The following is a 24311-nucleotide window of genomic DNA, read 5'->3' on the forward strand; positions in this document are numbered from 1 at the left end:
TAGACTTATTAGGCCAATTGATTTGAGAAGGCAAGTTTACAGAAACAAGCTGGCCCCAAATGCAAATATCGAGTCTGATCGTAAGGTAGCCAGATTAAGACTGTAAGGCAACCGATTCAACATGATGGTGAGAAAGCCCAAAATCAACATATTCAAAAAAAAAAAAAGGCAGTGCTATCCTGCACAAATCAAGAAATCCACTCTTCACAAAACGCCTATTCATTGGACCAAGTGTTAGAGAGGACGAGAATTTTTTAACTTCCTTACCGGGGGGGGGGGGGGGGGGGGGGGGGGGGAGAGAGAGAGAGAGAGAGAGAGAGAGAGAGAGAGAGAGAGAGAGAGAGACCTGATACAACAGAAGATGCTTGCTTCCTGAGAGTTGCAACAAGAATGTGCAACAGCTGTGTGGCTACCTGTATCAGCAGTTTTAGGCAAAATGAAAGAGGTTGAAGGTGCTGCTGTCTTAAGACTCCACGCAGGGTTTATAAATGTTACCACAAGTCGTCTTGGAATCTACTGGCAGCAGATCTTGCCAAAGCTATGATATATTAAAAAGCAAAATCTAATCATCTTCTCATAACACGTTTCCCAAAGCAATGAAAAATGCACAGCATACACTCAACAAAATCTTGATTTCCGAACGATACTTTGAAAATTACATCCGCTCTGTTACAAGATAAACTGCATCCACTCGGCAGACCATGGATCATTCACTGCGGTTCAACTCGTGTTTAAACCTGTGATCTCACATCTGAAGTAGTATTGCCATAAGCTTCACCCTGGCCATTTACCTCTCTTTCCATAGGGATCCTCCCTCTCATTTATACACTTTTGGACACCTCGTATGGAGGTTGCAGAACAAGGGTAACACAAAACTACAAGAAGTCCTCACAAAATAGAGGAAGCTTCTTGCTGTGCATTTCAATGGGCCAAATGAGAAATAAAAGGTTGTTTGGAGCCACACTGACTTGGGGCATCATTGAGAAGCCATATGCTGAAAGCATCTCGACGCCTGAAGAAAATTATGATACAGTTCGTCCGTAACAAACAGAAGCGATGTAAAGATTTCTCGACCACTTCTCCTATAACAGGCAAAAGAGCTGGCATCAAATAATTATGTGTGTAACAAATTGAGAGGAAGATTAGCCTAGCCTTAAGGCACAACTAACCTTTACATGTGTACTAGGAAATGCGGACGTCCTCAAAGTCTCCTGAGTTTCATCGGTCACTTTCTTTTTTGGTACACTGAGCACAAAAGCAGCTTGATCTGCTGTGGCAGCAGTCGCTGTAATTCGATAGCCAGAATCCCAGCGCCGATGGATTCCTTCACTTGGATACAAGAAATCCAGCTCCACAACCTTGTAGGAGGAATTTCAAATAATAAACAAGACATGAAATTCAAAAATTTGAAATAAATGAAATGATAAAAGAGACTAGAAGCTACTCGTTATTTAACATATGGAATACCTGCTCTGTGAAGCCGGCATTCCGGGACATCACAACCCCCCACCTGTTTCCAGCAGTTGCCATGGATGTGACATGAAAACCTTCACGCCACTTTTTACTTATCCATTTAAATGGAAAAGAGTCACTCACTTTGTATGATTGCTGAGTGAATGGTGTCCCTAGCAGAGTCAACATTAAGAGAAGTTTTACCTAAATGTAAAATCACATACGATAGATTTGCTTTCCAATTGTGGAAACAACTATGCTATGATTGCAGCCCTTGTATAGAGCCCAGGTCATTGAAACGCACATTGGAGCACCTGTCTACTAGATATCTCACAAAACTTCGCACCAAATAATGAAGCACTTTGAGATTGATACAGAAAACAGGATGCGAACCTTTGGACATGACCACCAGAGCACTCCCGTTGTCACAACCAGCAATTGCACTGATGTAGTATTTCAGCTCCCATTGCTCCATAATCCACTCCTGAATGATTGAAAATGATCAACACGTTCAAATCAATAAGCCAAATAAACTGAAAATGAAACCAACTATAGAACGGTAGAGAGCACCAACCTTGTGAAGAAACAAGTGAGACATCTCAAACACTTGCCCTGTGAACCCTGTGCCAGCATCCATGATGAGAGCCCAGAGATTTGCACATGAGGAAACACTGCTAATAAAAAGACCATCTTCGTAGCCCTTGTGTACATATTGATACATACGAGCATCTGCTACATTGAAATGGTACCTGCTTGACGGCATCACAGCATAAGAGTAAGCCCTCTGTGTATGAACAGAGCTCTGTGTTGGTTTCTTGGTTCTATATCATACAAAATAAGCGAAATGAAACCTTGTGTTGTTCCTTCTAGTTCCACATATACCCATACATCAGTGCCCATGCACAAGATACAAATGTCATGTGAAAATCGCCCCCTGAGCTTGATTTGAGGAAAATTTGCGAAAGGCTACTTACTGCATAAGGCAAAAACTAGGGGATTCCGGTGGGTAAATTCGAGAAAAAGAGAGCAGGTCATTAATTTGAGAATGTTATGCACACTCTCTCTCTCTCTCTCTCTCTCTCTCTCTCTCTCTCTCTCTCTCTCTCTCTCTCTCTCTCTCTCTGCCCCTCCCGCTCGCCTCCCCCCCTGCTGCCCCTCTGCCGCGTCCTGCCGTCTGCACGCTGCCGCACCCACGTTGCACCCCCATCCCCGCCCTGCACCCCCGCCCTGCACCCCCGTCCCTGCTGCCCCTCGCGCCCACGCTGCCCTGCCCTGCTCGTGCGCTGCACCACCGTGGCGCCCTGCTGAGCACACCCCCCCCCCCCCCCCCCCCCCCCGCGCCCGCTGCACATTGCCCTAGCCCCTATTCTCTACGCATAGCATGTGCCATCACTCTCTACGCGTAGTATGTCTCTCCCCCCTCTCCTACGAGTAGATTGTCCCTGCCCTCCCCTTTTTTTCTTTCACGCGTAGGATGTCTATCCTCTACGCGTAGGGATTTTTTTTATTTTTTATTTTTTTCCCCGCCCGCCCCCCTTCCCCCCACTCGATCTACCATACTCCCCCCCCTCTCTCTCTCTCTCTCTCTCTCTCCAATCTGTAACTACCGCTATCTCCCCCGGGCCGTACCGCCTCGCGCTCCACCACTCGCCGAGACCGCCACTAGGGTGGGTGCACACGTGCATCTAGCGACTCCCTTGTGGCCGACTCCTCCATGCACGCCCAACGGCCGCGCTCGCTGCTAGGGTGGGTGCACACGTACATCTAACCCCCTTGCGGACGGCGATCAAGCATGAGGAAGACGAACGATAAAGCCGACCCCCTAGAGAATGCCATTCAAAAATGTAAAGAGGAAATGATGGAGACCATTACCAAAATGAACCGCAGTCTCTGGGGCACAATAAACGTACTCCAAGGATGTGTGTTGATCCGAGAGAGCAAAATAAGCACGCTGGAAGACCGAGTGACGACCCAAGGAAGAGATCGCGTCACTCAAGAAAGAACTCGCCGAAGCCTGATCAAGAAACACACTGGAAGAGGGCAAACTGCAACCCTCAGTAATCGAAGAAATCAACACGATCAAGGAACAAGTATGGGCCATCAAAGAGGGAGAAGAACAGCACAAAGAAATGGAGACTTCTTGGGTGGATGTTCTTACCAAAACCCAACAGAAGGCGGACAAAGCCGAGAAATGGATCAAGGTGGCCAAGAAAGGAAAAGACAAGGAGATAACGCCCACGTCCACACCCAACAACATCATTAACCAGACACTAGAGGAGGAGCAGAGGTGAAGGGTGCGCGCTTTACATGTGAGAATTTGTGGTCTTAAAGACAAAGGCAATGTGGACGAAGAAGTAAAAGAACTCACAGCCTTGATGGGGATTCATGAGCCGACACACACAAGGGCATGGAGAGTGGGCAACATAAAGAAAAATGGAGGCAGTGGAGAAACCTCAAAAGAAAGAGCACTCATCCTCCGTTTTCCCTCCATGGAGGCAAAGAAGTCATTCTTGAAGAAAAGACCAACTCTTAAAGAGACTGGCATCTTTCTCGGGGATTATCTCACCCTCTCGCAGATCGCTCATATGCAGGAAGTAATGTCGGAGATTAGAGCAGCAAGGGGAAAAGGCAAGATCGCTTTTTACCGAGACGGAAAAGTGGTAATACTTGAGCGATGCTCCACATAACGGTGCGAGTCTTATGGGACCACACTCAAAGTAGCTGCCTAGAACTGCAATGGATCTATGCGTCTTGATGTGGGTGCTTTTGAGGACAGCTTTATTGGAAGAGACATCATCTTCTACTCTGAGACACACCAAGCCCCTGGGCAATCCATGCCTCACATCAGTGGATACAGGTGGGAGACAGCCTACAAACAGGAGACACGCTCAGAGCACAAAGGGCGAGGCTCGGGAGGAGTGACAGTGTTATTTAGAGAGGATCTACAACCACTGATACATATAGCCCGTAGGGACGAGCAGGCTAGGTACATGTGGGTGAGACTGAAAGCAGAGACGGGCAGATACCTCTATCTAGCTATTTGTTACTTCCCCCCGAGTACATCATTTTATGCACCACCCAGAGGACAGTCCCCTTTCTCTATTTTGGATGATGACATATGGGAGTTCTCTAGGGACGGTGACATTATCATCCTCGGGGACTTCAATGCTAGGACTTCCCATCACCAGGCAGTGTTTTATGATACTTCAAAGGAGATGCTAAGAGAGATAGATGTGGCAGAAACGGGCCTTTCCAGACTATCACTGAAACCGGCCTGTTCAATCCAAAAAGGGCGGTAGACTTTACTTCAAACCTTGATTTAGCTTTCACCCATTATTAGTCGTCTATTTTACCTGTACTTTCAAGACACAACAAAGGGGAGAGGGATACAAGCTGCTAGATTGCACCTGTATGAGTAGACGGACACCAGATTGGCCCCTAACTTAGGCGCCCCTTTCGGTATTTCTTTATTGTTCAAAAGAGGGAAATAAACGTTGTGGTTCCCTACAAGCTGCCCCGCACAAACTCGGCTGAATTTCCACTGTTCCAGCCCGATTTCGGCAGGATAACTGTACTAGAACCCTTCACAGTCAGTATTCCCACACATTGACTGACCTTCCCGACGCATACGGGCACTTTGCAAAACCTGGCGAGAATCTGCAGCACGCTGAATTCTCTGTTTTCAGCCCTGAAAATGCGCCAGATCACCTGTACAGCGGTCCCCTTGCGTCCCCGAACCTCCTGGGGGTATTAGGGTCCGTTTAGGGCCAAAACCCTAAACCTGCAAAAATACACAGCAGGCTGTAATTTGCTGTTTCGGGCTCCGTTTCGCGTGCCGGTCACATCCTTAGCAAGTCCTCGAGCTCCCGCACTTGTAGGGCTACTTGCCCTTTGAATCGGACGAGATTTCTAGTGTGAAACCGCTCCGAATTCACCTGTACCGGCGGGGGGGATTAGCCGCTAGCTAATCCAGTACCTGTGCAAGAGTCTCTTGCCTCGGCAATCGCGCATGAACCCACACAACTCTACATTGGTCAAATGAAGAGCCCACTAGTGGGGCATAACATACTGCCAAAGGGGAGAGAGAGGGCAGTGCGTAGCGTGCAGGGCATCACTCCTGGCACCGCACTGTGCATAAGAGGGAAAGCAAGCACTCCATAGCTCTTAACTTGTGACCAAAAACTGCAAATGAGCCTCTCCCAGCTTAAAATTCAGCGCCACTTCTTGTTGCATGAGGCAAGTGCACCAGAAGGTGCCACTTGGCACATTTATAAGCATTTTCCCGTCTCGGGGTTGCCGTCTAAAAATATCCCAACCGGTTGCCCAGTTGACTTCACGGCAGAGTAAGAAAATGTTCCCCTTGTCATTCCGGAGGTAATGACGTCAACACATTTTCAAGTCCAAAAAAAGCAGTTCCCTAAATTTTAGGAGATGCTGCCATTGTATCTTTCTAGGTCATCCGACCCTCTTTGTACACTGCGGCCACATCCAGAACTGAAATGTAGCCTCTGTAGCAAAGGATTCCACTTTGGCTAGTCAATGACCCCACTTTGGCTAACCATAGTCTTTGTCCAACCTTAGTGCTCTCTTGCCCTCAGGCCTGGACTCCCTCTGGACAGTTCCACACTAGCTATGCAATGCAGGGCAGTTAGATTTCCCGAGGGGTGTTTCCAAAAAGTGAAAGTAAATAGATAATAAGAAAGAAATAAACAAAAAGGATAGATAGTAGTCACACGTTGGTGACATACCCCCCTGTTGAAATCTCAAACGTTCTCGTTTGCATCTATGTCGTACATGCTTACTATCAACACTGATGTATTCAACACCTGTCGACACATATACGACACATACATGCTCATTGTCAACCCTGGTGTATTCAACACCTTGTTGACTCATGTATTGCCTGCGTCTGAACCCTGTCCCAATGACATAGTGGTAGCTGCACACTCTGCCATTGCTTTGAGTCACTAACTTTCCAATGACAAAATGGTAGCTGCACATTTTGCCACTGTCTTATAGTACACGTTGGATCTCGTAACACTTTCGAGCATACCCAAACCGACAGTTTAAGAATGCAGTTACACATGTACTCTTCAATAGAAGCAATCACTGTATCCTTGACAAACTGACAAGAAATACTCACTTCTATAGCACTAACCAAACTTTTGGACATTCCATAAGAGCAATTGCCAAACTGACAATTTGTACAGCTCTAACATTCATGTAACAGGTATTTCATTTGAGCTCACTTTAAATACCATGTACATCATTTGTTTCAGAAGCCATTGTCACACTGACAATCCATTTAGCTTTGAAACTCAAGGGGTCAAGGTAGGTTGCAAATCGAAGGCTTCCAAGTAAAGTGATAACACAGTTGGTGACTTTGCAAGTTCACCTTGTTCCATCCACTTAGCATCCATTGGTGGATAGTTTCTGAACTTTACCAAGTAACGCCTAGCAACCTTGCCTTTCACTTTCCTTTCTTTGTGTGCCAAAATCTGTTCCGGGACCAAGATCTCGTCAAGTTCCTCGACTTCCGACTGATCTTCAGCTGGCATATCTTCTTGCACATCACCCACATAGGGTCTGAGAAGACTCACATGAAACGCATTGTGAATCTTCCAACTGTCAGGCAATTTCAGCCTATATGCAACATCACTGATTATGTCACATACTTGAAAAGGCCCATAGTAACGCATGCTGAGCTTTGGAAACAGTCTTTCCTTGCCCTTCATCTTCTTTAACCTTGCCTTTTCAAAGCGTAAAAGCACCCAATCACCAAGTGAATATACCACTTCACGACGGTGACGATTACCTCCTTTCTTTTGCTTTGCCTTAGTCCTTTCTAAGGCCACTTTGACCTTCTTATACATTTCATCCATGTCCTGAACATACTTATCTGCTTCCAATATCTTGTCCTTTGTATGCAGTATGGGAGGAACTTTCTTGCCACCTTCAACTATCTCAAAAGGTGCCTTGCCAGTTGATGAATGCACTGTATTATTGTATGCATACTATCCCAATGGCAAATACTGCTCCCACTTTCCTTTATGCTCTGACACATAGCACTTCTACAGATCTAGGACAGTAGAATTTGCCTCTTCTGACTGCCCATCTGTTTGAGGATGAAATGACGAAGAGAATTTGAACGTTGTGCCCATATTCTCAAACAAACCTCTCCAGAACAAACTTGTCATGCGTGGATCACGGTCGCTAACAATCGACTGTCGCATGCCATGATACTTGAAAATATTGCTCATAAACAAGCGTGCCATCTGATCTGGTTTTATCTTCTTCCTGACAGGAATAAAATGAGTCTGTTTGCTGAATCTGCAAATAATGGTCCAAATACCATCGTTTCCTGTCTGCGTTCTCGGAAGATCAAACATAAAATCCATAGCAATACTTTCCCATGGTTTATCTGGAATAGGTAGTGGTTGCAATAACCCTGGTGCCTTTTGCCTGTCAAACTTGACCTTTTGGAATTCTGGCACAAAGGCATCCACATCCCTTCTCAATGTAGGCCAATAGAAGAATGTCTCAACCGTTTTAATTGTAGCATCGATACCACGATGCCCTGCATACGGTGGGACATGACTCTCTTCCATAACTTTGCGTCGCAATGGCTTTGTGACACACAATCTGCCATGCATCATCATGAACCCGTCTTTAAGAAGATAGTGTTCATTACGTTGTCCTTGCATTAGCTGCTCAAAGACCCTTGCAAAATCTTCTTCATGATGATAAGGAATCGACACAACTGAAATTTGTGGCTTCCTTGACAAGGCATCAGCCACAACGTTCTTCTTGCCTTCCACATGCACAATCTGAAAATGGAACATGGACAAGATATTTGCCCATCGCATATGCTTCTCAGATAACTTTGTCTGTGTCAAGAAGTACCGCAAGGTCTGATGATCCGTTTGGACAACGAAATCTGCACCTAGCAGGTAGTGTTTCCAACTTAAGAGAGCATGAATCACAGCCAGTAACTCTTTCTCATAGACCTGCATGGTCATCTCTGGCCCTTGCAAAATTCTGCTCTCATAGGCTACTACCCTACCATCTTGGATTAGCACTGCACCAATGCTACTACCACAGGCATCACACTGGACCACAAATGACTTCCTAAGATCTGCCAACACAATGACTGGATCTAAAGTCATCTTTTCCTTTAAGAGATTAAAAGCTGAAATCTCTTTTTGAGTCCATCTAAAGGTGACTGCCCCTTTTATAACAACTCTTGTACCTGGCCCATTATCTCTTTCTGTTGAGCCGCACTAACCCTGTACGGAGGCTTATTTGGTGGGCTACTGCCTGGCACCAAATCTATCGCATGGTCCTCGGGTCTCTCTGGCGGTAATTGAGACGGTAATGAATTGGAAAAGCTGTCACTATACTGTTGTAAAAACATTGACCTTTCTTTATCTAGCACAGATAAATTTGATTCATCCCACTCTGACACTTCACGTGCAAAAACCAAGTACGCAGAAAGATGCTTTTTCATTACAGAAGTAATAGCAGAAGCTGATACAGTAGGAATAGACTCCCCTTTAAGCTTTACATACAAAATGTGAGTCTTTCCCCTCCTCTGTACAGTGATCTTTTTGTTATAGGCATCCATGATGCCCTGTACACGAAACAACCAAGGAATACCTAACAAACACATCACATCCGTCCAGTGGCATGATATAAAATTCTTCAACATCTACATAGGACTGGATATGTAGACGCAACTTTCCAATGATGGATGTCACAGCCTCTCTATGGCCAGAACATGCCAAACCTGCCTCTGCTGTATACCCCATCTCTTCAGGTCTGATTCCCAACTTTGAAGCCAATTCTGGGGAAATGAAGTTGGCTTTGGCACCTGGATCAAAGAAGATAAGCACTGTTTGATCCCTGACCTTTCCCCATGCTCTACAAAGCTCACTTGCATCTGAATTTGGCTTGTCGCCCACCATATCTGGCACTAGACCAGCCATGGGCTTCTTTCCTTTCTTGTCTTCCTTGTCATCAGAATCAGCTGGCCTTTTCTTTGTAGGACAATTGTAAGCAATGTGGCTAGGCTGCTCACATATAAAGCATTTGTTCTCTGTCCTCAGGACCTTCTTTTGCTCTTCTGACTTGCGAGGAAAACGTCTTTTCCATTTCTTTGCTGGTCCTTTTTCTGATTCAGCCGTAGCTTTGTCTTTCCCTGCGTTGGCTGACTCCTGAGTCCCTTTAGGAGCCTCATTGGGAACGTGCTTCTTGGCTGAATTTTTCTTGCCTGATCCTGCCTTGACGCCAGTGTTAAATTCACAATCTTCTCCCTTGAGCAAACCATTCCCAGTGTTTGCTACCTCGATGAGCTGCGTCAAAGTAGTGACTTTTGTCTTCGTGCAGTATTTTCTCAATCCTTTGGGTAGGCCACAACAGTATTTTTCAATATGTTCTGTCAATGGCACAAACCTATAGGAAGTTACTGGAAGTAGAGCTTTCCAAAACTTCCGATTGTAATCATCCAGATTTCTGCAAGTGGCAGCATTTAGCTGGTGCCATTCTGTCATGACATCTGCTTCGAAATCATCAGATAACCATGTTGCTGCAAAAATCTGCTTGAAGTAAATCCATGTGGACGGAGCTTGCCCTTGAAGCAATAAAGTTGTCCACCATTGTCCCGCATTCCCTATCAAGAAAGTGGCTGCCTTGCGGACCTTTGAAGCCTCTGTAAAGTTTCCCCCTGCATAGGCCTTGTCAAATTGCTGGAGGAATGAGAGACCCTTCTTCCTGTCATCAAGTCCTGTAAAGGTCATGAATGACACACCTTTGCCACCTTCTTTGTACGGAGTTGGCCTCTCCAGCGGCGTTAAATTGTCATATGGAAGTGACTGAAACATGGGAACACTATTAGGGTTCATCTGTGTTCCTTGGCCGCTATTAAGTTGACCTGGAAATGCCATATTTGGCTGCTGATTTGTAATTCCAGCCATACCAAAATTTGCTTGTGGCATTCCAAATTGGCCCTGAGTGCTCTGAAACCCTGGTTGCATACCCATGACACTGTACATGGGGTTAGGCATCATCGTTTGAGCACGCCCAAACACAGTTCCTGGCGTGTAAAACTGATTTCCAGGTGCATGACCAGCCATGCTCTGGAATACGGATCCACCTCCAAATTAGCCAGGGTGTACTGAAGGTGGTGGGAAGACCTGTTGCATAGCCTGTAGGTTGCTTCCCTGCCCATTAGAACCAGCTATAGACTGTTGAAAGGTGGCGGGCTGAACTGGTACAGCTTGAAAGACTGGCATCTCAGCCATCTGTTCTTGCACCTTAGGCATAGGTTGTGGAGACAGCATGTTCTCCGTCAAGTGTACAGGTGTTTCCATTGACTGTGCAGTATGAATCACCTGTGCTCGAGCCTTAACAGGCTTTTGAATATGATCCAGTGACCCAACTTGCTGAGACGGAACAGGAGGTTGCAGAAAGGCTAAAAACCTTGGGTTTTGCATTACTTGTGTGAACATAGCCACAGCAGTAGCCAACTGGGTCCTGAATATATCATCATCTGTCTGTGGTGGTCTTGAGGACTCACCCACTTCATGTGTCTGTTGACCCTGTGAAGAGGAAACCTCTTCAGTCACATCATCTGGTCTGTCAACCATAATTGCAATTCCCTGTGTCTGGTCTATGATTCCCTGTGTCTTCAAGCCCAAAACTGACCAAGGCTCACTTCTATGGGAAAAAGTTCAATCCAAAAACGGCGGTAGACTTTACTTCAAACCTTGATTTAGCTTTCACCCATTAGTAGCCGTCTATTTTTTCTGTACTTTCAAGACACAACAAAGGGGAGAGGGATACAGGCTGCTACATTGCACCTGTATGAGTAGACGGACACCAGATTGGCCCCTAACTTAGGCGCCCCTTTCGGTATTTCTTTATTGTTCAAAAGAGGGAAATAAACGTTGTGGTTCCCTACAAGCTGCCCCGCACAAACTCGGCTGAATTTCCACTGTTCCAGCCTGATTTCGGCAGCATAACTGTACTTGAGCCCTTCACAATCAATATTCCCACGCATTGACTGACCTTCCCGACGTATACGGGCACTTTGCAAAACCTGGCGAGAATCTGCAGCACGCTGAATTCTCTGTTTTCAGCCCTGAAAATGCGCCAGATCACCTGTACAGCGGTCCCCTTGCGTCCCCGAACCTCCTGGGGGTATTAGGGTCCGTTTAGGGCCAAAACCCTAAACCTGCAAAAATACACAGCAGGCTGTAATTTACTGTTTCGGGCTCCGTTTCGCGTGCATGTCGCATCCGTAGCAAGTCCTCGAGCTCCCACACCTGTAGGGCTACTTGCCCTTTGAATCGGATGAGATTTCTGGCGTGAAACCTCTCCGAATTCACCTGTACCTGCGGGGGGGATTAGCTGCTAGCTAATCCAGTACCTGTGCAAGAGGCTCTTGCCTCGGCAATCGCGCATGAACCCACACGACTGTACATTAGTCAAATGAAGAGCCCACTAGAGGGGCATAACATACTGCCAAAGGGGAGAGAGAGGGCAGTGCGTAGGGTGCAGGGCATCACTCCTGGTACCGCACTGTGCATAAGAGGGAAAGCAAGCACTCCATAGCTCTTAACCTGTGACCAAAAACTGCAAATGAGCCTCTCCGAGCTTAAAATTCAGCGCCACTTCTTGTTCCATGAGGCAAGTGCACCAGAAGGTGCCACTTGGCACATTTATAAGCATTTTCCCGTCTCGGGGTTGCCGTCTAAAAATATCCCAACCGGTTGCCCAGTTGACTTCACAGCAGAGTAAGAAAATGTTCCCCTTGTCATTCCGGAGGTAATGACGTCAACACATTTTCGAGTCCCAAAATAGCGGTTCCCTAAATTTTAGGAGATGCTGCCATTGTATCTTTCTAGGTCATCCGACCCTCTTTGTACACTGCGGCCACATCCAGAACTGAAATGTAGCCTCTGTAGCAAAGGAGTCCACTTTGGCTAGTCAATGACCCCACTTTGGCTAACCATAGTCTTTGTCCAACCTTAGTGCTCTCTTGCCCTCAGGCCTGGACTCCCTCTGGACAATTCCACACTAGCTATGCAATGCAGGGCAGTTAGATTTCCCGAGGGGTGTTTCCAAAAAGTGAAAGTAAATAGATAATAAGAAAGAAATCAACAAAAAGGATAGATAGTAGTCACACGCTGGTGACAATCACACGATATGGAATATACTGAGTATGGGCGACACCTGATAGACATGGGCACTGCACATGGATTGGCCATCTTGAACGGCCTACAGAGATTTCCTACTGCGGGAGGTTTTACATGCTTCCCACACAGACATGGAGCCAGCACGGTGGACTATGTCATGGCACAACCGAACCTCATCTATAGTATCCAGGATCTCACAGTTGGGCCCAGACCAGTCGGGGTGGCAGTGGATCATGCTCTGGTGTCAATGACCATCTCCTTCCAGTTCAATGTAGCACACAAGCCACGATAGCAGCCCCTACTCGCTACACATTCACAAGGGAGACGGACTCTGTATACATGGACGGAATCTACAGATGCCCATGCACTGAGGACTCGGGGCGACCTTCTGAGGAGCTAACTACTATACTGACACAGACATTACATGAGGCTGCAGCAGAAGCATACCCACACACCTAGCCTGAGCAGAGCCGCCGATCTGGGAGCATGCCTCAGAACAGCTGGTACGATGAGGAGTGCCGCCAGACTAGAGCCACACTTCAAGGGAGGTGTTGTTGGGAGACGTCACTCACAAACAGTCACAGATGAACTTCCGACGCCTGGTGCGACGGAAGAAGAGGGCTTTTTTTGCTAGACTCGAGCAGGATCTATATCAGCTATTCTTGAGTTAAGACTCGCGTGAGGCGTGGCGGCTCTTTCATGAGCAGTCTCCCCCCCCCCCCCTGCTATTTCCTCAACAGAGACCTGGGGTCAGTACGCATCATCTTTGTACACAGTACCTAGACAGCCGCCCCTCCCCAACCCGCCTGACCCATGCCCACACACGTGTCTTTTTCACTGCTGAGATGGTGAAAAAAGCTATTGACAAGATGAAGACTGGGAGAGCATATGATCATGAGGGCCTAGTCACTGAGCATTTCATGCATGCCAAAGACTTACTAGCAGACTTCTAGCAGTTATGTTTAACCGTGCCATGTGTGAGGGCCTACCGGACACTTGGAGCCTATCTACAATCGTACCTATCTTCAAATCAGGAGACCCCATGGAGCCTGGGAACTATCGCACTATTATGATTGGGCACACACTGGCAAGATTGTATGCATCCATTCTTGAGCAACAGCTGAGTAGATGGGCAGAGAGGGAAGGACTGCGCGCAACTGGGCAAGTAGGGTTTAGGAGAGGCTTCTCTACTCTTGACCATATCTTGACACTCAGGGCCATCATCGAGGAAGGCAGATCTCATGGGAGACGGATCTACTCTAGCTTTGTGGACTTCCGCAAAGCTTTTGACACAGTACCCAGAGCTAGATTGATGCGCAGATTACAGGAAATGAGAGTACCCACAGAGCTCATTTGGGGGATAATGGCATTATACAGATCAGTAGTAGGGCATGTACGCACCCCGGAGGGACTCTCAATACCGGTTCACTCCACTATTGGGGTGAAGCAGGGTTGCACGCTCTCTCCTACTCTTTTCGGTATGTATGTGGATGAGGTTTCTGACTACATTGACAGGGACGGGGATAAAGGTGCACAGTTGGAAGGGACATGGATTCCACTTTTGTTATATGCGGACGATATTGTGTTGATCTCCGAATCCCCAGGGGGAATGCAACGCCAATTGGATGCTTTGCATATGTTTGCCCACGAAAGTGGTTTGTTTGTCAACCTTGGTAAAACCAAGGTTATGGTGTTGAATACCACCTGACAGTGGATCAGGAGATCAACACCTACATTCATATACAGCCAGGAGACTCTGGAGTACACAAACGCTTACACTTACCTTGGAGTGGTTTTTACTGGACCCACATTCTCACTCAGAAGAGCAGCAGAGACCAGACTGACTAGAGCCCACGCAGCATTGGGTAGATTGGAGAGGATGTGTTCGCAGGTTCACTTTCAGGAACCCCGGACGAAGCTCTGGCTCTTTGACACCTTGGTGGCCTCAACATTGCTCTATGGGGCTGAGATATGGGGACCTTCATTGGATCACCACGGGAGGCCAAGTCGCACAGACGGATGGGGAAACATGGAGAAACCTCTCGTCTCTATGATCTCGCAGCTCATTAGAGCCAAGGCATCAGTACCACAGGCCACTATCCGAGCAGAGCTCGCGGCCCCCCCACTAGTGGTAGAGGCGCTCACCAGATCAATCTCCTTCATAAACCGCACATGGGAACTTCCCAGAGACAGATATGCTCGCATAGCACTTGAGTCCTCTCCACAGTTAGCCTTACAAGGAGATACAACATGCTGGTATGGGGAGATGACATCATGGTTTCAGGCGCATGGGCATAGACAGGCTGCCACCATTCCAGTACTGATTGGATGCACCATCTCTCATTCTTACACAGTCGGAGACCACCAGGCTCACCCGCCAAGACCTGACCCAGCTAGACACCAGGAGGACACGGATACAACCAGCACAAGAACTGGACACGAAGATGGCTTTCTACAGAGACCACCTTCTCCAGCTTACGGAAGATGGTTTTGTGATGAGACCTTGATACATGGATACCCACCTGTCTCATGGGATACGGTGTGCTATTGGCCAGTTACGCACATCGTCTCACCAGCTGCGGATTGAAACCGGGAGATACAGCGGAGTACCAGCAGAGGCCAGGACATGCCCCTTGTCTGACATGGAACCTGAGACAGAGCTGCATTATACATGCCGCTGCCCCGTCCACTACGAGATACGAGGCCGCTTCCATTGCTTGTTCAGAGACGGTTTTGGACCTCTCTCAAGAGTAATGGGATACGAAGATCAAAGATGCCTGGGTTTGTTCTTGCTCGAGCTGCACAGACACAGAGACAACCTGATGAATGGCGAGGCTAACCAGTCTCAAAGACGGATTACAGACTTCTTCAGAGCAGACACGGGACAGCCGCAAGAGCCACTCCCACAACAGAGCTTGTCACCAACGTGTGATTACTATCTATCCTTTTTGTTGATTTCTTTCTTATTATCTATTTACTTTCACTTTTTGGAAACACCCCTCGGGAAATCTAACTGCCCTGCATTGCATAGCTAGTGTGGAACTGTCCAGAGTGAGTCCAGGCCTGAGGGCAAGAGAGCACTAAGGTTGGACAAGGACCATGGTTAGCCAAGTGGGGTCATTGACTAGCCAAAGTGGAATCCTTTGCTACAGAGGCTACATTTCAGTTTTGGGTGTGGCTGCAGTGTACAAAGGGGGTCGGATGACCTAGAAAGATACAATGGCAACATATCCTAAAATTTAGGGAACTGCTATTTTGGGACCTAAAAATTGGTTTGCGTCATTAGCTCCGGAATGACAAGAGGAACATTTTATTACTCTGCTGTCAAGTCAACTGACGCACCAGTTGAGATATTTTTAGCCCAGTTGGCCAAAATCAGAAACAGGGCGAGGTGTCACTCTGTGAGCCTTCTGCCACTTCTGGCCAGAGGAGGGGGCGCCTAAAATGAGAGAGGAGGCTGATTTTCAGAATTTGTCACAGGTTTAGAGCTATGGAGTGCTTGCTTTCCCTCTTATGCACAGTGCGGTGCCAGGAGTGATGCCCTTCTTATGCACAGTGCGGTGCCAGGAGTGATGCCCTGCACGCTACGCACTGCCCTCTCTCTCCCCTTTGGCAGTATGTTATGCCCCACTAGTGGGCTCTTCATTTGACCAATGTAGAGTTGTGTGGGTTCATGCGCGATTGCCGAGGCAAGAGACTCTTGCACAGGTACTGGATTAGCTAGCGGCTAATCCCCCCCGCCGGTACAGGTGAATTCGGAGCGGTTTCACACTAGAAATCTCGTCCGATTCAAAGGGCAAGTAGCCCTACAAGTGCGGGAGCTCGAGGACTTGCTAAGGATGTGACCGGCACGCGAAACGGAGCCCGAAACAGCAAATTACAGCCTGCTGTGTATTTTTGCAGGTTTAGGGTTTTGGCCCTAAACGGACCCTAATACCCCCAGGAGGTTCGGGGACGCAAGGGGACCGCTGTACAGGCGATCTGGCGCATTTTCAGGCCTGAAAACAGAGAATTCAGCGTGCTGCAGATTCTCGCCAGGTTTTGCAAAGTGCCCATATGCGTCGGGAAAGTCATTTAATGCGTGGGAATACTAACCGTGAAGGGTTCTAGTACAGTTATGTTGCCGAAATCAGGCCAGAACAGTCAAAATTCAGCCAAGGTTGTGTGGGGCAGCTTCGAAAGAACCACAACGTTTTTTTTCCCTCCTTTAAACAATAAAGAAATACCGAAAGGGGCGCCTAAGTTAGGGGCCAATCTGGTGTCGGTCTTCTCATACAAGTGCATTCTAGCATCTGTATCCCATTCCCCTCTCTTGTGTCACTATAGCGCAGGTATAATAGACGACTAATAATGGGTGAAAGCTAAATCAATGTTTGAAGTAAAGTCTACCGCCCTTTTTGGATTGAACAGGCCGGTTTCATGGTTCCATCGACAGGACTAAATCACTTTTTCCCATAGAAGTGAGCCTTGGTCAGTTTTAGGCTTGAAGACACAGGGAATGATAGACCAGACACAGGGAATTGCAATTATGGCTAACAGACCAGATGATGTGACTGAAGAGGTTTCCTCTTCACAGGGTCAACAGACACATGAAGTGGGTGAGTCCTCAAGACCACCACAGACAGATGACGATATATTAGGGACCCAGTTGGCTACTGCTGTGGCTATGTTCACACAAGTAATGCAGAATCCGAGGTTTTTAGCCTTTCTGCAACCTCCTGTTCCGTCTCAGCAAGTTGGGTCACTGGATCATATTCAAAAGCCTGTTAAGGCTCGAGCACAGGTGATTCATACTGCACAGTCAATGGAAACACCTGTACACTTGACGGAGAACATGCAATCTCCACAACCTGTGCCTAAGGTGCAAGAACAGGTGGCTGAGATGCCAGTCTTTCAAGCTGTACCAGTTCAGCCCGCCACCTTTCAACAGCCTATAGCTGGTTCTAATGGGCAGGGAAGCAACCTACAAGCTATGCAACAGGTCTTCCCACCACCTTCAGTACACCCTGGCTATTTTGGAGGTGGATCCGTATTCCAGAGCATGGTTGGTCATGCACCTGGAAATCAGTTTTACACGCCAGGAACTGTGTTTGGGCGTGGTCAAACGATGATGCCTAACCTCATGTACAGTGTCATGGGTATGCAACCAGGGTTTCAGAGCACTCAGGGCCAATTTGGAATGCCACAAGCAAATTTTGGTATGGCTGGAATTACAAATCAGCAGCCAAATATGGCATTTCCAGGTAAACTTAATAGCGGCCAAGGAACACAGATGAACCCTAATAGTGTTCCCATGTTTCAGTCACTTCCATATGACAATTTAACGCCGCTGGAGAGGCCAACTCCGTACAAAGAAGGTGGCAAAGGTGTGTCATTCATGACCTTTACAGGACTTGATGACAGGAAGAAGGGTCTCTCATTCCTCCAGCAATTTGACAAGGCCTATGCAGGGGGAAACTTTACAGAGGCTTCAAAGGTCCGCAAGGCAGCCACTTTCTTGACAGGGAATGCGGGACAATGGTGGACAACTTTATTGCTTCAAGGGCAAGCTCCGTCCACATGGATTTACTTCAAGCAGATTTTTGCAGCAACATGGTTATCTGATGATTTCGAAGCAGATGTCATGACAGAATGGCACCAGCTAAATGCTGCCACTTGCAGAAATCTGGATGATTACAATCGGAAGTTTTGGAAAGCTCTACTTCCAGTAACTTCCTATAGGTTTGTGCCATTGACAGAACAGATTGAAAAATACTGTTGTGGCCTACCCAAAGGATTGAAAAAATACTGCACGAAGACAAAAGTCACTACTTTGACGCAGCTCATCAAGGTAGCAAACACTGGGAATGGTTTGCTCAAGGGAGAAGATTGTGAATTTAACACTGGCGTCAAGGCAGGATCAGGCAAGAAAAATTCAGCCAAGAAGCACGTTCCCAATGAGGCTCCTGAAGGGACTCAGGAGTCAGCCAACGCAGGGAAAGACAAAGCTACGGCTGAATCAGAAAAAGGACCAGCAAAGAAATGGAAAAGACGTTTTCCTCGCAAGTCAGAAGAGCAAAAGAAGGTCCTGAGGACAGAGAACAAATGCTTTATATGTGAGCAACCTAGCCACATTGCTTACAATTGTCCTACAAAGAAAAGGCCAGCTGATTCTGATGACAAGGAAGACAAGAAAGGAATGAAGCCCATGGCTGGTCTAGTGCCAGATATGGTGGGCGACAAGCCAAATTCAGATGCAAGTGAGCTTTGCAGAGCATGGGGAAAGGTCAGGGATCAAACAGTGCTTATCTTCTTTGATCCAGGTGCCAAAGCCAACTTCATTTCCCCAGAATTGGCTTCAAAGTTGGGAATCAGACCTGAAGAGATGGGGTATACAGCAAAGGCAGGTTTGGCATGTCCTGGCCATACAGAGGCTGTGACACCCATCATTGGAAAGTTGCGTCTACATATCCAGTCCTATGTAGATGCTGAAGAATTTTACATCATGCCACTGGACGGTTGTGATGTGTTGTTAGGTATTCCTTGGTTGTTTCGTGTACAGGGAATCATGGATGCCTACAACAAAAAGATCACTGTACAGAGCAGGGGAAAGACTCATATTCTGGATGTAAAGCTTAAAGGGGAGTCTATTCCTACTGTATCAGCTTCTGCTATTACTTCTGTAATGAAAAAGCATCTTTCTACGTACTTAGTTTTTGCACGTGAAGTGTCAGATTGTGATGAATCAAATTTATTTGTGCTAGATAAAGAAAGGTCAATGTTTTTACAACAGTATAGTGACTGTTTTTCCGATTCATTACCGTCTCAATTACCGCCAGAGAGACCCGAGGACCATGCGATAGATTTGGTGCCAGGCAGTAGCCCACCAAATAAGCCTCCGTACAGGGTTAGTGCGGCTCAGCAGAAAGAGATAATGGGCCAAGTACAGGAGCTGTTAGGAAAGGGGCTGATTCAGCCCAGTTCATCTCCATTCTGTTCTCCAGTGTTGTTCGTGCAGAAAAAGGTTGGCTCATGGAGTATGTGCATCGACTACCGTGCACTGAACAAGAATACCATCAAGAATAGGTTCCCTATACCTAGAATTGATGATATTATGGACAAATTAGGAGCAGCAGCTATGTTTAGCAGGATAGATCTAAAGAGTGGGTACCATCAGATCCGCATTAGATCAGAGGATGTGCACAAGACTGCTTTTAGAACGACGTTTGGCCTTTACGAATTTTTAGTGATGCCCTTTGGTCTCACAAATGCTCCTGCTACGTTCAATAGGATGATGGACATAATTTTCCGTCCACACCAGCAGTTTGTTGGTACATTCTTTGTTGACATGATAGTCTACTGAAGAACGGAGCCAACCTGCAGACCCCGGCCGAGGGGCCTAAACCCTATGTGAAGAATCAAAAGCAACAAAGAAGTTTTACCAACTTGCAAAGTCTTGCCGAGAGGCCTATTTTTAAAGAGGAGTTCCCGCTAACTTATGGGACCCGGCCTGATGGGGCCTAGAGGACATAAAGGAATTAAAACTAAAGCAAGACCAACACACGCACACGCACACACACATGCTAACTTGCGGAAAAGATGATGACGTGGCAATTATACGGACGCCCATGATTTGCGTTGGCAGTGCCACATGGCAAGCTGTACGGATTTCCACATTTCATGCTTGTTGCTAACGTGGTAGATCGTACGGATTTCACACTAGCTGCTGACGTGGCAGAGCAGTACGGATATCTTGCTTTTGCGCTGGTAGCTTTTGGAGAAGATGCTTTTGGACCAGTTGCTTTTGAGTTTGAAAGATTTTCATTGTCACAAGACGGGCACCACGTGCCAATAGAAAAGAAGACTAAATAGACTTTTAGCACTTCAATAACAACTGAACTCAAAGAGAGAGATGACACACGACACGGAGTGGCGGAATTGCACCCCAGAGAGAATTGGTCCCAAACCTTGGCGCCCCTTTCGGTATTTCTTTATATTGCATCAACACAGTACAAGCCAGTACTCCAAAATCTGCACCTTCTCTAGGAAGCATGCCAAAGAATGAGCCCTAACCTCATATTTAAAGGCCCTTGGCCTGAAAAGCAATTATAGAGCCTTCAAAACTTAAAAGCTTCTGGTCCAAAAACAATGCCAAAAAGGTGCCAACGTCATTTACGAAAATCCATACAGCTGCCACGTAAACAGTGAGCGCAAAACGCGAAAATCCGTACAACTTGCCATGTCATCAACAAAAGTAATTTTCAAAAATCTGCCTCGTCATCAACAGTTACGCAATTTCTTGTTTGTGTGTGAATCCTGCTTTATTTCCTTTATGTCACTTGGGGCCCCATCGGACGGGGTCCTCGTAAGTTGGTAGGACTACTTCTTCTGTTACTTGTTCTTCTTAGGGTTTAGGCCCCTTGACCGACCTCTGCAAGTTGGCTCCATTATTTAGGGCTTTGACACGTAAGCAGTTTGTGACATCTCCCCTTCTTGAAGGAGAGTAATTATCCGCGACTACAGCATATCTGCAAAACAACTCAAGTTAGCTCAAAAATTTTCGAGGGACAATCAGTTTGCTCTTTTTGTTAAGGAGTTAGCTTCTCCTTTCGGCTATTTTGATCAAAGAGTTAGCTTCTTCTTTCAACTCTTTTGATCAAGGAGTTAGCTTCTCCTTTCGTCCAGATCAATACTCTTGATATTCCGGCATAGTAAAATTAGCCATCACACCTAGACCGTACTGATCTTCCACTGGTGTCTTGATGCACTAAAATTACATACCCAGGCAATTTCATCCAATTAGCAATATTCAATAGTTGACACATCACAATGCAACACAAATGCTTACATATGCATGTTACAAGACACAACAAATAGCACCGCTGAGCACTCCCTCGAGACAAACGGTCTGCAGTATGAAGCTACTCAACGACTACCTCGTCAAACTCCCCCCCGCAAATAACCTAAAAAGGTCCGGGCCATGAGCGCAGAGGAATGTACAACCAAACACTCCCCAGACCGCAGTCTGTGTCGCTTGGAGGTTCAAGCATACAACCAAACGCTCCCCAGGCATCGGCTTGCGTCGTTCGGAGGTTTTCTGGCATACAACGGAACACTCCCCAGGCATCAGCCTGCATCGTTCTGAGGTTCAAACAATACCAAAACAGTATTTCTCACTTCTCCACCCAGGAGTAAAATCACCCATCATTGAAACCAGTATTAAAACAAGAGTCAAACAATTCAAATCGGCACCAAGATAGGTTTAAAACAAATAACATCCATTTCAAACAAATTCTAAACAAGATTACCAAACAAGTTCTCAAACAGATTCTCAGACAAATTCAAACTTATAAAGCAATCTAGACATTAGCCGAGCTCGAAAAGTCGACTGACTTTCCATCCTCAAACCTGGACCAAAAATTAGGGTTAGGTTCCTTCCATGAGGTCGTAGCCGAGCACAGCATGGTCCATCAGCTCTTGGACAGACAGTGTTTCTTTGGCCCCAAGAGATAGCAATCACACCGAACTTCCAAGGTCATCTGCTCGTGAAGAGAGACATCTACTGAGAGATGTCGAGAAATTTCAAGTTATAACCTGCTAGGGTTTCCATGGCAAGCATTTCAGGATACCCCACTTTGCCAGAAGTTGCACTCCGAAGGAAGATGTTTGAAACCATTTAACTTCGGGCAAAAAAAATTTATTGAAAGCTTGCCAAGTACTTGGACTATGCTGCTTGGTAACTATCAACATCTACATGGTACTGTCTCTGAGAAAAACAAAAGCTCGAAACAAATCTTGGATCCTTCTCTTGCAAGTGATCTTAATGGCTTTTGCCTTGTAAGACATGAGCGGTGAAGACGGGAGCGTGTCCGATGCGCGACGAAGTAAGGGTGGGAGTGACTAATAAGTCCGGGGTCGGAGCACGAAATTCCAAAAGTCTCTGGTTTGCTCTGTCTCCTCTTTTGTGGGACCCGGTAGGACTTCTTCTTCTGTTACTTATTCTTCTTAGGGTTTAGGCCCCTCGGTCGACACCTGCAAGTTGGCTCCATTCTTTAGGGCTTTGACACGTCAGCAATTTGTGACATTCATGTGATTGCTTTTTATGACCAAGGGCCTTTAAATATATGTTCTTTGGCACACTTCAGTGAGAAGGTGCTGAGGGTGGAGTATCGGCATTGTACTGAGTTCAAGTAATATAAAGAAATACCGAAAGGGGCACCAAGGTTTGGGGCCAATACTCTCTTGGGTAGAATTTTGCCACTCCATGCCGTGTGTGCTCTCTCTTTCAGTTCAGTTGTTATTGAAGTCCTAAAAGTTTGTTCAGTCTGTCCTTTTCCATTGGCACGTGGTGCTCGTCTCGTGACAGAAGCCCAGACCGCCGAAGACGACCAAGCCAAATGATAGCTTCATCACAGGCACCCTCAACCTCTTCACCAACCGGCTATACAAGCTTGAGAAAGAGGTTGAAGGATTAACCAAAGAGAAGGAAGCATGGAAGACGAAGAAGGAGAAGTGGGAGGAGAAGAGAGAAGGAGAAACAAGAATGGAAGAAAGAAACGGAAGAGCTTTCGGAGCAAATCGACCTCCTCCGCGCCTCTATCGCATCCCTCACCCCCCAAAGAAGGAGAGATCAAAGCAGAAGCCAAGGAAGCCCTCAAGGGGGAGATCACCAAAGCCCTCAGGGCAAGCATCGACGACAAATTCGGGGCCACCAAGGAAAGATGGGTTGAAGTAGTCAAGAAGAATATCAAAAAGGAGGCGAGAGTGGAAGCCCAAATAGATGAGGCGCTCACACAACCATTGAGGAAGAGAAGATGCAACAAGCCTGCCGCCTCAATGTACGAGTGACTGGCATCAAAGCAGAGGAGGGGTCCACACCCGAGAGCGATGGGAAAGCCCAATGAGTGAAGTTGGCGTACAAAGAAAACGTATAACAAGCTTTGACACTCTAAGCGAGAAATCAATAGCAACACATGAATAGAAACTTCAAAATCACTGAACTTTAATAGAATGAGAGAGAGAGAGAGAGAGAGAGAGTCGACACGGCCTAGCATAGTTTCGTGCTCAGAGATATTGGCCCCAAAGTCAAGTTGTCGTAAATTGCTGATGTGTCAAGCCACTGAAGACCTGAGTCAACTTATAGAAGCAAGTCGAGGGGCCTAAACCCTAAGAATAAGCCGACGAAGAAGGAGAAGTTCCCACCAACTTATGGGACCCCGTCCGATGGGCCCAAGTGACACAAGAGAATACATACACACACACACACACAAACACTTGCGCAAAAAAGTTGTATGGACAATGCTTATTTAGCGCCGACTACTGACGTGACAGCCTGTACAGATTTCCACGTTTCACGCTGACAACCTGTACGGATTTCCGTGATTTGCGCTGGTTGATTTTCAGCGCAAGCTTTTGGGCTAGTTGCTTTTGAGTTTGAAGCTTTTCACTGTAACTGCTTTTGGGTCTAGGGCTTTAAATATGAGGCTAGGGCTCATTCTCTAGAACGCTTCAATAAGAAGGTGCAGAGTGCGAGTACAGACATTGTACCGAGTTCAAGTAAAATAAAAAAAACCGAAAGGGGCGCCAAGGTTTGGGGCCAATACTCTTTGGGAGGAATTCCACCACTCCTTGTCGCGTGTCGTCTCTCTTTAAGTTCAGTAGTTATTGAAGTGCTAAAAGTCTGTT

The 24311-nt window shown here is 46.7% G+C and overlaps 1 protein-coding gene across 1 annotated transcript in view; it reads right to left on the minus strand.

Annotated features, from left to right (window-relative positions):
- Positions 1 to 613: 613 nt before the first annotated feature.
- LOC147424442 (casein kinase 1-like protein HD16) overlaps positions 614 to 24311 on the minus strand; it is a 56014-nt gene continuing 32316 nt past the window's right edge. Inside the window, exons 12-16 of the mRNA XM_086499375.1 lie at positions 2027 to 2201; positions 1846 to 1936; positions 1468 to 1625; positions 1170 to 1358; positions 614 to 1082 (exon numbers count right to left, since the gene is read on the minus strand). Of these exons, the coding sequence (XP_086355501.1) occupies positions 1023 to 1082; positions 1170 to 1358; positions 1468 to 1625; positions 1846 to 1936; positions 2027 to 2201 (673 nt within the window). The 3' untranslated portion in view covers positions 614 to 1022. The remainder of the gene's footprint in view (positions 1083 to 1169; positions 1359 to 1467; positions 1626 to 1845; positions 1937 to 2026; positions 2202 to 24311) is intronic.

This window comes from Adiantum capillus-veneris, chromosome 25 (assembly GCF_014529385.1).
Source record: "Adiantum capillus-veneris isolate H3 chromosome 25, ASM1452938v2, whole genome shotgun sequence".
NCBI classification, from domain to species: Eukaryota; Viridiplantae; Streptophyta; class Polypodiopsida; order Polypodiales; family Pteridaceae; genus Adiantum; species Adiantum capillus-veneris.